Source organism: Macrosteles quadrilineatus, unplaced genomic scaffold (genome assembly GCF_028750875.1).
Source record: "Macrosteles quadrilineatus isolate MER2022 unplaced genomic scaffold, UCM_ALF_1.0 Scaffold_4__1_contigs__length_99947679, whole genome shotgun sequence".
NCBI lineage: Eukaryota > Metazoa > Arthropoda > Insecta > Hemiptera > Cicadellidae > Macrosteles > Macrosteles quadrilineatus.
Window position 1 is genome coordinate 29430513 of NW_026542597.1, and position 17035 is coordinate 29447547.

General features: G+C 33.8%; 1 protein-coding gene across 5 annotated transcripts in view; it reads left to right on the forward strand.

Moving 5' to 3' along the window:
- The window catches only part of LOC128993603 (NF-kappa-B-repressing factor-like), a 63524-nt gene that overhangs the window by 936 nt on the left and 45553 nt on the right, over positions 1 to 17035 (forward strand). For all 5 annotated transcript variants that reach the window (XR_008490776.1, XM_054417591.1, XM_054417592.1 and 2 more), the window contains exons 2-6: positions 6205 to 6338; positions 7718 to 7997; positions 9616 to 9742; positions 10555 to 10730; positions 15843 to 16004. Coding sequence is in view for 4 of the 5 variants with exons in the window: in XM_054417591.1 (XP_054273566.1) it covers positions 6205 to 6338; positions 7718 to 7997; positions 9616 to 9742; positions 10555 to 10730; positions 15843 to 16004 (879 nt within the window). In the remaining variant the exon portion in view is untranslated. The remainder of the gene's footprint in view (positions 1 to 6204; positions 6339 to 7717; positions 7998 to 9615; positions 9743 to 10554; positions 10731 to 15842; positions 16005 to 17035) is intronic.

Genomic DNA, 17035 nt, shown 5'->3' on the forward strand with positions numbered 1-17035 from the left:
CCTAACCTAACCTAACCCAACCTAACCCATGCTTAGGTTAACAATGTGCCAAAATGACCGTTTTTTGGTAAGTTAATCCCTGGTTATGCTAGGTTAGGTTAGTATTAAGTTATTGACACGTAGTAAAAAGAAGTTGGGTACCTACTTAACTTATAATAGGCCTACCGATTATTAGTAAACCTTCATTCGATGTTTTCACTATCAGCAAGTTTGGTTGGTTAGGTTAGGTTATGATAGTTTATTTTTATTACTGATATAGCTGGTAAATATATCAATTATTAAACAATATTTTTAATTTTATAGTTTCAATAGATAGGCCTATTAGCATAAGTTAGTCCAGTTAATAAATTGTACCCAAAAAGTTTTACATGCGTCTAAAATCATTGATTTCTAGCATTTTTCTTGATTTTCAAACACGATTTTCAGGGTGAAATAGGCGTTTCCCCCAAAAGTGCCAATGGTAAAAAGTGCTTAAAATAGTCTAATTAAGGTAGATAAGGCAAAAAAAGTGCAATATAACATAAGTAGTATAAGTTCAGTTTTACCCATATTTTAACCCAAATATGAAGGGGGTGAGTGTCGAAGTGGTAAATTTGAACTTTCTGGACTTTTCTTTTAAACCTTCCTAAACCATTCCTAAAGGCCCTGTCACACATGGCCAGTTTACTCGCCGCAACTAGAGTACCGGTAGCGACTAGTAATCGCTATGTGTGACAAAGTAAGTAGCGGCGACTAAGTTAGGCCTAGCACTTGCCGGTGAGTGAAAATTCACTTGCGAGGAAAGTCGGACATGTTCAACTTTTGGGGCGAGTAGTTGTTAGTCGCCGACCTTGAAATCGAAGCTGTCCCCACTTGCCATGTAGGGTATCTTTAAGCTATTTCCAGTTATTTCTGCATGTGCAAGTTATATCAGTGATGATACCATAGGTATCCAACAAATCATCAAATTTTGGTGTACGTTTATCCTCATTATTTCAAAATATGATTGGGGGCCGGGTCAGTCCATATCAAATCAACACACTTTCAACTATTTTTTACCTTGCCATCTTAGATTTTGATAAAATTCGTTAGGCCTACATTAACTTAGGTTAAGGTTACCTTTATGAAGACTAGGCCTATACAAAAAATACCAAATTACAGCTCAATATCTCAAACGGTTCCCGAAAAAAGGCCATTTAAAGTTTTCAATAAACGGTCAAAATCAAATTATGTCTTAAGTAAGTTAAAGCTGATAACATCTTCAATATCTAGCCTAATACTCAAAGGTTTTTTAGGCTAGGCTTACTTAGACTGTAAATAAATTAGCCTAGGTATGAAAATAATAACCCGGCTCCTAATGCAAGATATGTAATATAGCCTTAAGATTGCTTTTTAGCTCTTAAGTTTAAGCACTGCGAAGTAATTCTAAGGGTAATGTCAAATAAAACGATGATGCAGAAGGATCTGTTGTTCATAATGATGGTGATTGATGTCAGATAACCTAAACTCCACTCTAAATAGTGAATTGCAAAGTGGGCTATGTTTGAATTTATTAGCCTCAAGGCTATTTTTTTTAATGAACTAAGTTAGCTTTTGAAGATGTTTTCATTGGTTTCAAAATTTATTAATCTAAAGCCTACATTTTAGAGAAGAATTAACTTCTAGCTAAAGCTGGGTTTTCCCAGGAGCGGAGAGAGGAACGCGGAGAGCGGAAAAGAGATTAACATGGTGTTCCGTTCCGCTTCTAGGAAAACAGTAACATTAAATTGCTTAAGAGAAGTGGAGTCCGCTCTCCGCGTTCCTCTCTCCGCTCGCTGATTCCACGCCTAGGAAAACCCGGCTTTAGTTCTTAGGTTACTTTCTATAATAAGATAGGTAGCCTACTCTATAGCCTAACGCAACTTATTTTCTTTTGATAGACCTAACCTACCGATACCTGATGTTTTCTTTCGATAGGCCTACCATATTGCTCAAAAAAGATAGTTAACTTATTTCTTGTTTGAATAGAATACTTAGGCCTACTCAAAGTTTTTTCAAGTTCAGTTTTGTTTAATATTAACTAGTGTACATGTTGCTCAAAATTGAGCAATTGCAAAAAAGTAAAGTAAAACAAATAACGTATTTAATAACAAATAAAATTCATAAATACTCAACTCATAGGTTACGTACCTAACAGTTCCATATATAGCCTAATCAATATTTCTTGTAAATATTTTATCGTTTTCCAAAAGCTGATCTAGTTGTTCAGTGTATTCTACAAATTAATGTTTCCCACTTAGGCCTATAGCCCACATTAAGTTGTCCATGTTGATCTTCGTCAATGACAATGTAGTCTGCATCGTACCACTCATTGTCGCGAGTATGTTTACAAATTTTAGTAATTTTTTATAGCCTAGCGATAACATTTTGTTTACATTACTTAAGAATTGCCGGATTTTCTGTATAACCTCTCTGTCACAATTTTATTTGCTTCAATTGGCATTAGTTTGGCAAGTTACTGTTATAATGTAAATTATATTTATCTTAAAAAATGTGGAGTTGTAAGCCCTAATGTTGTTCAGATAGATTTTTGTTTCTCTTAAATGCGAATAATAATGTGAATAATGTGAATCCTTCAATGAAAGTTCTATTAAGGTTTCTTGGATGTAGTCATATTCTTTTAAACTCACTTGACTTTTATGAAAACACATTAATGTCCTTGCCGTGCCAGTTTAATTCAACTTCAGAGGGGTTTCCTCAACCAAACATCATAAAGTTAAGTCCATGTTTCCTACAAAATAACTTGTTGCACTTGTTCAATAATCAAATAACATCCTTGTTCATTGTTTGTGGGAATCTTCATATTGTAGGTGTTCTTCATCAGGCTATATAAGTTGATAACGATGGTAATTTTTTTAAAAATCTCTATTTCTCCTACTTGGTGGCGTTCTATGACTTTCCTATGTTTCCAAGGTTAACAATTCTGTTCTTTCAATTATTGCTCAAAAATACAGTACCCTGTCGATTATTTTTCTTATTTGGTAAAATATATAAAATTGTCCAGGCTTTCTCGATTTTTTACATTGTAATATGTACGAATGTAAATTGAAATAGTAAATATTTAATTTCAACAAAATCAGTAAATGTACCCAATGTGTTTCATTTAACCCTTAGAGTGCCAGGCGAGAAATAAAAGTAACGCTCAAAAAATGCCGATGATTTTTCCCGAAGGTCGCGCTAAAAATGCCGAGCGCGATCTGGCGATTTTTAGGTTAAAATTTCGTAAAAATCGAATTTTCGATATTTCGACCAACGAAAATCGATGTATCGCATCTAGTAACTTTCGACTCAATGTTAATATATGGGTTAAAAGAATCCGAGTATCCATTCGGTTGTTATGACAACTGTTCGATCATTACGAAACGTCCGGTCAGCCGGACGTTGGCACTTTTGGCTCGTTCTAAAAACGTCCGGTCGGCCGGACGTCGGCACTTTTGGCTCGTTTTAAAAACGTCCGGTTCCCCGGACGTTGGCACTCAAAGGGTTAATTGAAAAATAAATAACAGCAATTAAATTATACAGCTGATCAAAATGTAAACAATTATGTTTTTCATAAGGATAACATTGGAACTTTCAAAGCCACTGGGGCAGAGCCCCAGGGGGACTTTTTAAAAAAATGGGTACTTTCTTGTTAAGGGGAACATTCATTGTTATCAATGATTTCTTTTCAATATATCGATCTTTTTGTTTTCCTCTACGATCCATATTCCATCTGTTTTAATATCTTCGAACACAAACAGACATGAGCAAATATGTCTAAGCAATACTTGGTTTAATAACCAAGTTATTGAGTTATAGCTCGTATTAGAGAATAGGATTAGGAACTAATCTTGTTTATGCAAAAATAATAGCCTATATTGGATTAAGAAATGAACTATTCTAAACTAACCTAACATAACTAACCAAACTTGCTGTAGGCTAAGTTACCGTTTCAAAATCCCGTTTAATAACAGAAAAGGCATATGATGAATACCAAACGGAATTTTGAAATGTTACAGCAAGTTTGGTTAGTTAGGTTAGTTTAGAACAGTTTCATTTCAATATAATCTTTTACTAGTGTACATGTTGCTCGAATTCGAGCAATTGAAAAGTATTACAGGAGTTATTTCAAAACGAATAACAGTCATAATTTACAATTAGCTTAAAAGAGTCAACTCAAAGATTTCCGGTGTGTAACTCAGAGCATGTTTAACTTTGTTATTGATAAACCAAAATCATTCCGGCCGGTATTCTCCTTCTCAAAATGCCTCGCTGTACAGGCAACACTGGGCATTGATAGAGGTCGAATTGGGAACGAAAGGTTGTTTTGGGTACTGTAGTGTTAGGGCGCATTTGTAACCTAATAGTTGAGATTGTCCAGGGTCAGGTGCTTACTGTGATGAGTTAAACCTCTGTAGCTGCGGTCGTTATCACGATTACGCCTCCTGTCTATGTTTCGTTGTCGTCGCGTCAGAGGCATTTTAAAGAAAAAAAAAACTACAAAAAACAAATAATAGCTACACAAAACAACGATAAATAAATGCACAAATTTAAATTACAATCATGCTAACATGATCTGTTATAGCGACACAACACAACGATAATCCACAAATTAAAGATACAACCATACTAACACGATCCGCCTTGGGGGTTATGTTTACACAAACTCAGATAGTAGGCTAAATAATTGTACTCAATGCGTTTCATTGAATAGAAAAATAAATAACAGCAATTAAAGTATACAGCTGATCAAAATGTAAACAATTATGTTCTTCATAAGGATAACATGGGAACTTTCAAAGCCATTGGGGCAGAGCCCAAGGGAATTTTTCAAAAATGTAAGGCCAGTTTGCAAATCTATGCGACACGCTCTTTCCAATGAGACGTCAATGGATAAAATCGGTTAAGAAACGGCGGAGGAGTTTAACCGACAAAGTTTCATGTAGCGTATTAATTATATAGATTGTTTGTTGATACTGAACAATTTATTCATCGCACTTGTCAGCTGATAAGTTACGATTTTTTATATCAATACATTGAATAAAAAAATAAAATATCGATATATCAAAAAGAAATCATCGATAATAATGAATGTTCCGTTTAACAGGAAAGTACCCAAAAATGTAAGGCCAGTTTGCAAATCTATGTGACACGCTCTTTCCAATGAGACGTCAATGGATAACATTGGTTAATAAATGGCAGAGGAGTTCAACCGACAAACTTCTTTTTCGCGTATTAATTATATAGATTCCATTAGTAATGTATTGTCGTTGTAAATTATGCCATCTTGTAATTGCTTATGCTAAATACTATTGTATGAATGGTGTTACCGTGTATAAATAAGGAAATAAATAAATAATACCAAGACCAATAACTTAGGCCTACCTACCTACCACTGGTCATCGAAAGAAATGTATCGGATACTTGCTGGTAATTATAGTATCGCAACAACTTTTCTTGTGTAGCTTTGTTATTGACTATGACAAGCTATTGAGTTACCTAGGACCAATTATAATAAGCCCAATGATCAAGGACAGTTGGGTCCAGTTTTTAATCATAAAAAAATACTCACTTCTCTCAGGATCAAGCCTGCATAGTTTTGATTTCCGGGTGGGCACAATAACCACTCAGCTACCCAGCTTCAATGATTACCTGATTACCTTCTTCTTAGCCTGAGAAATTCTATAGGAAAAATTATAGGGTAATTCATGAAAACGCTACACTTTAAAATAAATGCAAAACTGATCAAACACTCTAAATTTGCATGAGCTTAAGAAATAAAAACAAAATGTTCCTAATTTGATTCAAACTCCTAAAAGATCATCTTTAGGACTTAGAATCTATACTAGGCTATGTAGCACTAAATTTTTATGGGTCTAAAACTTTTTATGTCATTAGTTTTATTTAGTACTGTATTAGTTAAATACTTCATACTTTTCTCTTCATCGATGACCAGTACAACTGGATAGATGGCGTCAATACTATGACCCAGAGTTATCCTGTAAAGCAGTACCTATGTACTGTAGAACGGTTGCTTATTTTGCATTTTCATGTATTATTTAGTTTATGATGATTTATTGGATAGGTTAGCATGTAATATATAGAATATATAATATACTTTTTCGTTACCACTATCTGTTAATGTTAAAACTGTATTGCTCTTTCAAAGGTCATACCAAAGTTTACAATCCTTGAATATTTTTTTAGATATCCTGACAAGACCATGAAGTTAATAGCAGAGCTTTCTGCGGGTGTAGCTGATGATTATAGAGAAAAGAAAAAAGGAAAACTCAAGAGAACCTTTGTTCAGGCTTCAGATGCAGCCGAAGCAAAAATAAAAAGTAAGATTGTATTATAGCCTAATGTAGTTTTTAGAAGTGAAAGATTCATTTTATGTTTTAGAGTAATTCGTTGGCCCAAGATTAAGTGTTATTGTGATTGGCCTGAGCAATTCTAAAATTGTATTTCAATTGCTTCCCTATTCCTGTTTGATATAATTAGGCCTATCCCTAGATACTTAAATTGTTTAACAACTTCATTATTATGTCCATATTAGTCTTCTCTACATTAATTTTTAGGCCCATTTTCTTTGTTTTTTATGAACAGTCTCATTAGCTCCTCTGGGTTATTTCTGTTTTTTTTACAGGATATCATTGTCTGCAAATGCTAGGATGTTTATTCTTGTTCCCATTTTCAAGCATATATTTGTTTTCCTTACTTATTGGAGAACATCTTCTAAGGCTATGTTAAATAGTATCGGTGACAGTCCATTACCTTGTCTTACGCCTGTCCTTTCTTTAAAATGGCAAAAAAAAATAAAATAAAATAAAGATCTCTTTAAAAAAAAAAATTAAAGGCTACTAGAAATATTTACCATCCCAGTCTCCTGAACTTGAGTTAAATATATTTACCTTTGCTATTGTTGCCAGAGTTTTTGTAGGTAGGAAGATTTTTATGTTACCCTATGAACCTACCTTACTACCTTGTGTTGGCATCTTCAGAAATCTTCTTTTGATTTAATCTTCTTATCACTAACACTATAGGCTAGTCTATATTTACACATACACAATTAGGCTACTAGTATCGCGGTCTGGTCGATCAAAAACACAATGATGGACACGCAGCAAGAAATCTTTCTTTCTCGGCTTCATGTCTAGGACTGGAGGTGTTGGCATTGAATTGACCGCTTGACTATCCAAAGGGTAGGTTGGACTTTCCTGGTTAATAATCAGGCGGTTGCTTTTGTGTATATTTTTGTAAATATAGACTACCTACAGCCTAGTGTCAGTAATAAGAAGATGAAATCACAAGAAGACCCCTTAAGATGCTACAAAAGATGGTGAAATGCCTAGGGCGACTAACACCTTACCTAAATGAACTCGAGCAATAATAACAAAGCTAGGTAAATCTAATATAATGGCTAAAATAAAAAAAAATAAAATAAAGTTGACTATACTCTAGGATCAGTTGTCCAAACCAAACCGACTGTGGTAAGATTGCAGAAAATGAAAAACAAAGAAAATTATTGTGAAAATACTAAAGTTATTTTAAAACAAAATTTAGAACTCAAATATTTGGTACAAACACTTAAGAACCTTCTCTTCTCGACACCACAAATTAAAGAATAAAAGTCGTAGATGCTGTGTACAATCGTTGGTGCACAGATATTAGCCTTTATTTGACATTAGCCATTAACACATTTTATTTGTATTTTTAATAGGAACAGGTTCAACATCTACAAGCACAACACAAGAGCCACCTCATAAATTACTCAAGACAAGTTTTCACCCCTCGACCAATCATTGGAATTCATGTTCCGTCCACGAGAGTGTCATGAAACATCAAGATAAAGGGGAATTCCCAGGGTTCGTTATTTACGAGAGCGTCAATTGTAAATGTCCTATCTCCCTTTTGAGTATGTCAGTGCATAAGAGCAAAATGTGGAAGTCCATAAATTTTGACTTCCCTGAGTCGAAAAACTCTCCAACAAACCCTGAAAGGTATGAGGAGTCGTTGAATACTTTAATTTTGTATTTTAAAAGCTACACAATTGTATTTTGACTTTAGGAACATGTGATGCCAGTTCATAACAGTAGCTAGGTGACTAGAATTCTAAAAAAAGTTTGGAATTGGTATTCAATTTTACTTGGTCTTAAGAAATTAACTAATGTAGGCTATTTAACAAAGTAAGGAGGTCTCAAAACTACTTGAAATCACCTTGTAACCTGGCCTGAAATACAACTTATGGTTTATGGACGGTGTAAAACTCAATGTTAAATACCCCACCACAGCAAATCTGCAGACAAAGTGAATTTCCATTTACTTCAATGGAATATAACAAAAATATTCCTGTAAAATATTGCCAGATTTATTTCCTATTTAAATACGGTAAGATTAATTTTAACCGGTACTTAGGTTTGCTGCTACAAGTGTTTTTTTTTTTTATTTAAATGTTAATAGAATAAAAATGTAAAAAAATACTGTCCATATTTGATCAAAATATATCTTTAGAAAGGAATTGAAAAATTTTATATCTATATTTTACTATATCTATATCTACAAAAATTGGATAAACCAATTTTTAGCCCTTAAAATCCAACTGGGGTCCATATTCCGATCATGATGGTTCACAAACTAGGTAGAATAGTAGGTGTTACTACAAAATTTCATCAAAATCGGATAATTTTTACTCAAATTATCATGCTAACGGACTCATGTTTCAATTTCACATGTATATGAATTTGAATGGATGGGTGTTTTGGCGCCTGGGGACATAAACACAAAAAAGTAAATCGGCCCTGGGTCTAGTGCAGGGCATGCCATAAGACCTAGACAGAAATAGCTTATTCCAATATTTTGGAAAATTTATTTAAAGTTAACACCACAAAACTAAATCAATTTGTTGATTCATTTGAAAACTTAAAGATTCTGAACAGTATAAAGCCAGCTGTTGTAATCCATATATAAATCCCAAAGTACCCATGAACTTTTGAGAAAACTACAAGTCCATAAACCATATACTTAAAATGTTCGTCATGACGAGAAACCTTGCGCAAAACTATCCATTATTTCATAAATTGCCCCTTAATTTGTAATTCCTTTCTAAAAAGAAACTTTCCATATACCTACCTAATGTTAAAAATACATCAGCTGTACTTATTTGTATGTTATTCTTTCAAACCTTATTAAAATCAGGTGTGATTATTTGTTTGTATTACTGTATTCTGTTTTGTTTATTTGAGCTTTTAACCATTCAATAGTTTTATTAATACTTATGAAGTCAAACGGGGTGAAGCCCGTGGGTAACAGCTAGTTGATGTTAAAACAAGAATTTTTCTATTTGAAACTAAATTGAGAAATATGCAAAATGATAAGTTTTGGTGAGTTTCTATAACAGTAACGCCAGCTGACATTATGGACATTATGTATCGACTATATTACAATACTGGTTTCACTCAAGTTATTATTAAATAGTAGTAACAAATAACATAAAAAATTAACATCCTTATAATAAAATTCAACAGTAACTACTATAGCCAAATATGAATACCTAAGTTGACTGTGAAGTTAATAAAATTAAAAATTAAATCATCTCTATTGCCAACATTTTATTTTTAGGTTTTGTGAAGTGAGCATCGACGGAAAAGTCTTAGCTTCTGGTGTAGGAATTGGGAACAAAGAGGCAAAAAAGAATGCTGCAATAAATGGGTTGAAAAAACTTCGGGAAACATGCTATACAATTCAGGTAAGGTTTATTGATACTTTTTCACTGGCCGCTTTCCTGAAAAACTTTGAATTCCTCTTCTTGCTGTCAGCTCCAATCTTTGTCTTTCCAGGCATATTGTATATATACCAACACAGGCTAAAATTAGTGGCAGAACAGCAGCAGTGACAGTGGGCAGGGTGGAAAGGGGGTATGCCTCATTGTTCCGAAAATATGGAGCGAGAAGGGAATGGTTTTTTTAAATACTTTTATTTTTAACTTTAATTTTTACCCTCACATTGTCACCGAAAAATTGCTCATAAGGCTGTTGCTTTATTTTCTTGGTTTTCCTATTTCCTTTATTTCATTCAAATTGATTCAACTAATTGGGAATTTGAGTGTGGATGGTTGAATTTCTACAGGACTTAGGACTGTAACATTTAGAGATTTGATACCATAATCAGACTTAACAAAAACTTTTGAAGTCCATTAACAGCATTTCTTACTGGACATTGGAAAGAAACACGTTCGCTACTGATCGCCGCATACATGCGAAGTTGCCATGGACCGAGCTATACATTTTAATTAAACACATAGTCTGGGCATAAATTGGTTAACAGTACATGCAGACCACAGGTCAGTGATGTAGCAAAATAAAAAAAACAACAGTTTTGCCAACTATCATATTACATGACTAATCATCATATCCACAGACCAAGTGACTCACATGTGTGAGGTAGGACTGAACACAAGTTTTGGGGATCTGATAGGTCTTTTAAATCAGTGTATTCTTTCTCCTCAACAATCAGTATGGGTATCAGTAGGCCTGCAATTGATTCTGTTCCTGGTCACAGGAAAAGGTGCCATTTTCCTCTGGAGGTGATCATGTCAGCAAGGACACAGTGGTGAGTGAGAATAAAACTCCTGAGACTCTTCCGATGGACAACATCGGAAGTAAGATGATGTTGAGGATGGGATGGACCGGCTCCGGCCTGGGGAAGAATCAGCAGGGAATAAAGACTCCTATTCAGTAAGTATCCTTTTCTTTGAACCCCCCCCCCCCCCCCTAAGATATTGGTTGTTGAAATCTATATTGGATTTGTTAACCTTGACGTGTTTAATTTTTCTTGGAATACATATTTTTCTTCCTTTTGGATTTAAAATGGTATTTGAATTGATATTTGTCCAGATGTGTTTATGTCTCCATGAATAAAATATCAATAAAGAAGAACAAAACACAAATTAACCCGATTCAACCATGGAAAGGGACTTATTTAATCCTTAAAACCGGGGGCTTTTTTTTAAGTAGCCTAGGTTTTTCTATAGGTATAAAATTAATGAACATTCAAAAAATGTATACTGTACATGACATTGTTTTTACAAGGATAAGTACCACCAGATTATTCCAGAATACAGGCCTTGTTTGGTTTAACTTTTTTTATTTCTCAACCAAAAAGACACCTTGAAGATTCTTTTAACTCCCCCCCCCCTATATTGTGGATATTTATAGGCATGCACTGTGAATCCTGGTGTGGATTAACTTCCGCACTAGTGAGTACTACGACTATCCGCAGTACTATCCTGATGATTACTAATTTACTAACTGAGACCAATGCGTTATTACCAAGGCAAAAATATGGTTTGGCTATTAGCTGTATGGGCTATTAATTAACAGCTGTGTCTAAGGAATATGTTGGCCTTAGTCTCTAACAAGACTACAAGATCGCGCCACTCATCCTACACTCATCTCCACTCATACTTTGCTTAAAATACCAACTTTGTATGGTCCCCATTTCAATTAAAAGTATACAAAGTATTGTTTTTGTCCAAGTTTTTGAATTGTTGTTTGTGTTTGTGTGTGTGGGTTTGTAGCCTACAGAGCTATATCAGGGTGTCTACCAACCGGGAAATCCGGGAAAACCGGGAATTGTACTTAAATTTTTACTGGCCATGAAATGTATGGGAATTGTCCTTAAATTTCAGACTATGTCCTTAAATTATTAATGTGCCATAATTTTATTGATCACTAGTTGGTTAGGAGCACATAAAAGGTTTATCAGATGTTTGTTTACATTTTCATAATTTATTACTAGAGTAATTATGCAATAAAAATGCCATTAGCAATCTCAAACCCATTAATATTTTATCAGACAATCAAGTGTCAAGTCAAGTACTTCCAAGAACTGTTGACTCAGCAGCTAGCTCATAAAAGTTGTATCACTTTTATTCCTTTACAACTTCTTTTTTTATTACTAGGGTAATTATTATTAGATCCCAAACCTAGTTTATCATGAAAATAATAGCTTTATAATGGCTGTTAAATTCCACTTCTTACTTGTACTTTCGGCTTGAAGATACAATTTGCCAGTGCCATAAAACTGTTTATGGTTTCATATTAAACATGTAAATAATCTACAGTCTTATTTTGTAAGTTAACCCCTTTTTTATGGACATTTTATCTTTCAATTGACAAAACCACAAGCATTGTTGTTTGCAGTTTGCATTAATGTTTTATCACTATGTAGGCCTGCTTGGTTTCAAATTATGTCATTGCATTTTCTGTATCTTTGTCTTATATTGTTGGCTATTCAGGTTTCAATGTTTTTTGTTTCCCATATATTTATTTATTGAGTTGTATGCTTTAAGCAATCTAAATCTTATGAACTAGAATGGTGATAGTGACTTTGCTGCTATTATAACCTCATTGTTTGTTACTCAGTTTATATAGGCCCTCCTAAATAATTAGGTCTAGGCCTGGGTATTTTGATTCTTGAAAGAGCTATAAAATATATCAAGAAAATGTAATTGAGCCTAAGATAAACAACTAAATGATTGCTATGTGTCGATATTAACTTTGCAAATGAAAATACAATAATCTTACTCTGTGCTTATTGCTTATTAATAGCCGCTTACCATACCTTGATTTTGTACTAAGAATTGAGTAACAATATGCATTAAAGATTTTTTTTTTCAAAAGTAGTCGGAGAACCTAACGTTGTGCCAGGGCGAATCATTCCAAATTAATCGGCCTGGGTCGGATAAGCTATGTTATGAAGTTTACGTGACGGATGGAGATATTTGTCGCTATCGCAGGAGACAATGATTGCGTTTCTCTGTTACACTATAAAAGCTTTACCTAAAGTATAGGTAGGCCTATGTTTGTTTACTTTCAATAAATTTCTATTTTGAAATTTTTAACTCTTATCTATTAATATTTACTTTTCTCTCTGGTACAATTACAGTGAATAACAAGATTAATACAGTTTGACAAATCAGGAAAATTATTCGGTAGGCCTAATGACACCGACAAAGGTTACGGCAAAGTGTCCGTAAATGTACGGGAATTGTCCATGAATTTTTTATCCAGAATGTAGTAGACACCCTGTATATAAAATCTGTGGTAACATTTTGCATATGGTATCCAGTATAGTATAAAAACTAATCCATGGCATCTCCAGACTTTTTTTAAAAACCTTTTGACATTTAGATTTTAATGGTGATTTCTCCATAAAAACCTATAAAATAACGGAAATATCTTATTTAAAAAAATGGCTCATGGAGTATGTTGGGGTATAAACTAGGGGTGGGCGAGTAGTGACTTTTCAATTCGAGTCGAGTCGAGTCGAGTATTTGAGTAAAAACTCGAGTATCGAGTCAAGTCGAGTAGTTGCGCGTTAAGTAGGCCTAGGTTTAAGCTGCGGTAGTATTTTTAGCATCTTGCTATTCACAACTTAAAAATGCTAAGTTTACATTGTTTTGCAGGCTAGTCCTATGGCAAATTTTCTACAAATAAAATTGAAAGATGTAATGTTTAAACAAATGTAATATTAGCCTACTGGAATTTTTTGTTTTTAATGCTTAAGTTATTGAATATGTTTTCTACAGTTACGGTAACTTAGTTTTTGTCTTTGCAGAGAGTTCGCAGCATTTTGCTGAAACAATTTTCAGTCTAGCCTAAACCCTGCCTAGGCCAAAATGGGTAGTTTAAGTACTTATACCAAATTTTCTAAGTTATATGGTTACTAATTATTAGTACCTCCTATCTTAGGCCTAATAAAAAATTTGGCCTAGACTACTTGTTGGCTGCAGCATTAAATTATTTAGGCCAACACATCACTTGTTCTTGTGTGTTTTATTTTTTCTTGCCTTTAATTCCTCCTCACTAACAAGATAATCAACCTAACTAACTAACTTAATAAGGTTACTTTAAGAATAATTTCAACTCAAATAAGAAACAGAATTTATAAAAATAAATTTATTTATAAAACAGAAAACTAATATCAAACTACATATTGCATCACAAGTTAAAAACATCAATATGCAATTAGGTATTTAAAAATAATCACTTAGATAAGCACTTCATATGTCTTAAGTTTGAAGGTTATGGGTACTAGGGCTATCCTCTTCACTCAGTACATTTATAAAAATGATTAAGTCACTCGTCTCTGACAGACTGAAAATATCAAACAAAAACATAGTAGGTCTATTATCTCGAAATAAAATCCCACATTAAACACTTAATTTAAAATAAAACACATTTCACTGTAGCCCGGTATAGCCTATTTGGCCTTTCTTTATAAACTAACATTTTCTAGGTTAAGTTACAATTCAAACTGTCGTTGTCATGTTTCTGCCACCAGATTGAAAATTGCACAATCAAAATCACAAACAGAATATGTTTATTTTACTTTCTATTAAACTTCCACCAACTAATTTTATTTTAAGTTACAAATTCACTTCAAAGTAAAAACATTCAAAACTGACATTGACATAACTTCAATTACTCCAATGCATTGTTTTGTTGTTACGCCAGCTGTCACCATATCTGGTGATCTGCTCTCTAGTCTCTCTCTATCTCTCTCTCCCCCTCTCACTCTCTCTTAGTCAGTCTGCTCATTCTGCTTCTGCTTTGTTTTCCCATCAAACAGCTGTTTTGCATGGCTGACGTTGCCATATTTATCATTACACCATTATGGTGAATGTCGGTAAAATTATCATAAAATTTCTATAGCTTTTATTTTGTAAAAAAAAATTAATAGTTTGACTAATTTTAATCATGTTTATGTAAACTGATTAGAAAATAAATTATACTTATAGTTTGTTTATGCCAATACCACAGTTGTAAAAGTACAACAACTATCGTCCATCTGGCAACACTGAGTTTAAAGTGGAACTGATCTTTTCTTTCTGCCAAGACCCAATGAGATTGCGTCATTCAGATGCATCGATGTTCCTTGCAGTAACTAATCGGTTTGTAAAACTAAACACCAATACCGATTAATGTTAAAAAATATTATGCTACAACAGGCTGTTTTTATTTGTTGTATTTCTATATTTTGGTATAAAATATTTTGTTATTTCTATATTTTGGTATATATTTTTATGGCAGTTCAAACTAAATCTGATACTGTACTTTATAATATCTTCAAGAATCGTCTGCCATTGTTATACTAGTCACGGGACTCCCTTGTTGACTATCGACTACTGCAGTTCGATAGATTCATTCAATGCTTTATTTCAACTTACTGTATCGTTATCGAGACTTATTGTTGACTGTTGTAGGAAAGTGAAAGTCTGTTAGTAGTCCTCTTGCTAGCTCCGCCGAATGATGATGGGTGTTTGTTGAACATTTGGTTTACGCTGGTCTAACCTATATGAGGTTAGATAGTTGTTTTTCTAGGAATGGGGATTAAATAAGGCATCAACACAAAACAAAAAAATAATTTATTAAATATGGGTGTAGAAAATCGTGAAGTGGCACTATTTATAACTACTCGACTCGAATTTTTAATTCGAGGTCGAGTATTTGAAAAAACTCGAGTAATTACTCGAAGGTCGAGTACTCGCCCACCCCTAGTATAAACTTGAAACAAAGTGATACATCACGCAATGTTATAAAAGTTATGGTTCAGAAGATGCAATTTTTGTGATTTTACCCATAAAATACCATAGTTACATCCACCGCTTAGCTTAGCCATTATAAGGGTTGTACATCAGCTAATGGGAGAAAGTATGCCAGTTTGCCACAAATATTTCTATTCTCGTAAACAAACTTTTAGGGTTTTGGTTTTAAGTTTTAAGCGTTGACTCAAGGTTTTTCTCTAATTTGAATATTGTGTCTGATCCATCTCTATGTTTTCAGAGCGACCAATACAATGCGCAGAGCTGGTTTTGGCCACATGAACAATACAGAGTTCCGTAAAAAATTCAAGGTCGTGTTGATGGACTACATGGAGAGTGATACAGGAAACGACCTTGTGTTCGCTCCGGATTTCTCCAAGGAGGAGAGAAAAATATTACATGAGTAAGTGTACTTAGTCATATCTATATAACTTTAACTCTCCCCATAATTCTACATATGAGAGACCCACCCGGTGATAAATGAGTCATCAGCTGCTAACTGAAATATTATAATTTGATATTTGTGTTTACAATGACGGTGTGCCGTCTAATTCATCGATCCTTACAGTGAATTCAGTGACCATTCAGTAGACATTACTGTGCTTTGTTTGATAATTATTTATCAATTGAACTTGAATACCTGATGTTTTAGCACTTGAATTTATGAGATACAAATAGGCATAATTTGATTATAATATAGGTTATTAGTAACGTCATTGAGGAGCATGAAATACTTTTAAATTCCAGAGCTAGCAAGTTAAGTCAAATAGTTTATCGGTTATCAATTGATTATTCAATACAAATGTTTTTTTTTTTTGTAAGTTAAGGAACAAGGGATTGATTTGAATGTACAATTGCATTGCAATTTGTTGAGGAGTGCATAATAAAGCTATATGATTTATTTTTTCTCAACTAATGGGTTACATTTATTGTTATTTTTATCCTGACATCGTATTGTGAGACAACTGCATTGAGGACATTTTTTGAATATCCAACATGGGAATGTTTATTGTGTGGTTTGTTTCACGCTTAGTCTGTTAACCATACAAATGCAAGGGCTGTACCCAGCTTTGGCAGGCTGCAGTATAGGTACTAAGCCGGGAACCCCTCCCCTCCCCTTCAAGTATATGTCTGGCGGGGCCTGTCCCGGGCCCCGGTAAAAATGTCCGGGAAAACCGGTTTGAGTACGGAACTGAGCTTATGAATTTTTGCATTTGTTGCTGTGCAATCAGGTAAAATTACATTTTTGCTTGATTAGGTGTAAGTCAGCGATTATCAAATATTTTATTTTGATTCCATCCTGTTTTCCTCCCCTATAATTAATATTTAAATTACAAACTACACTGTTTTTATTCCATTATTATTTTCAACTGAATTGTGATGGTGTAATGTTATCTTAGTTTATAGCTTTTAATGGTAGCTTCGTCAAAACTT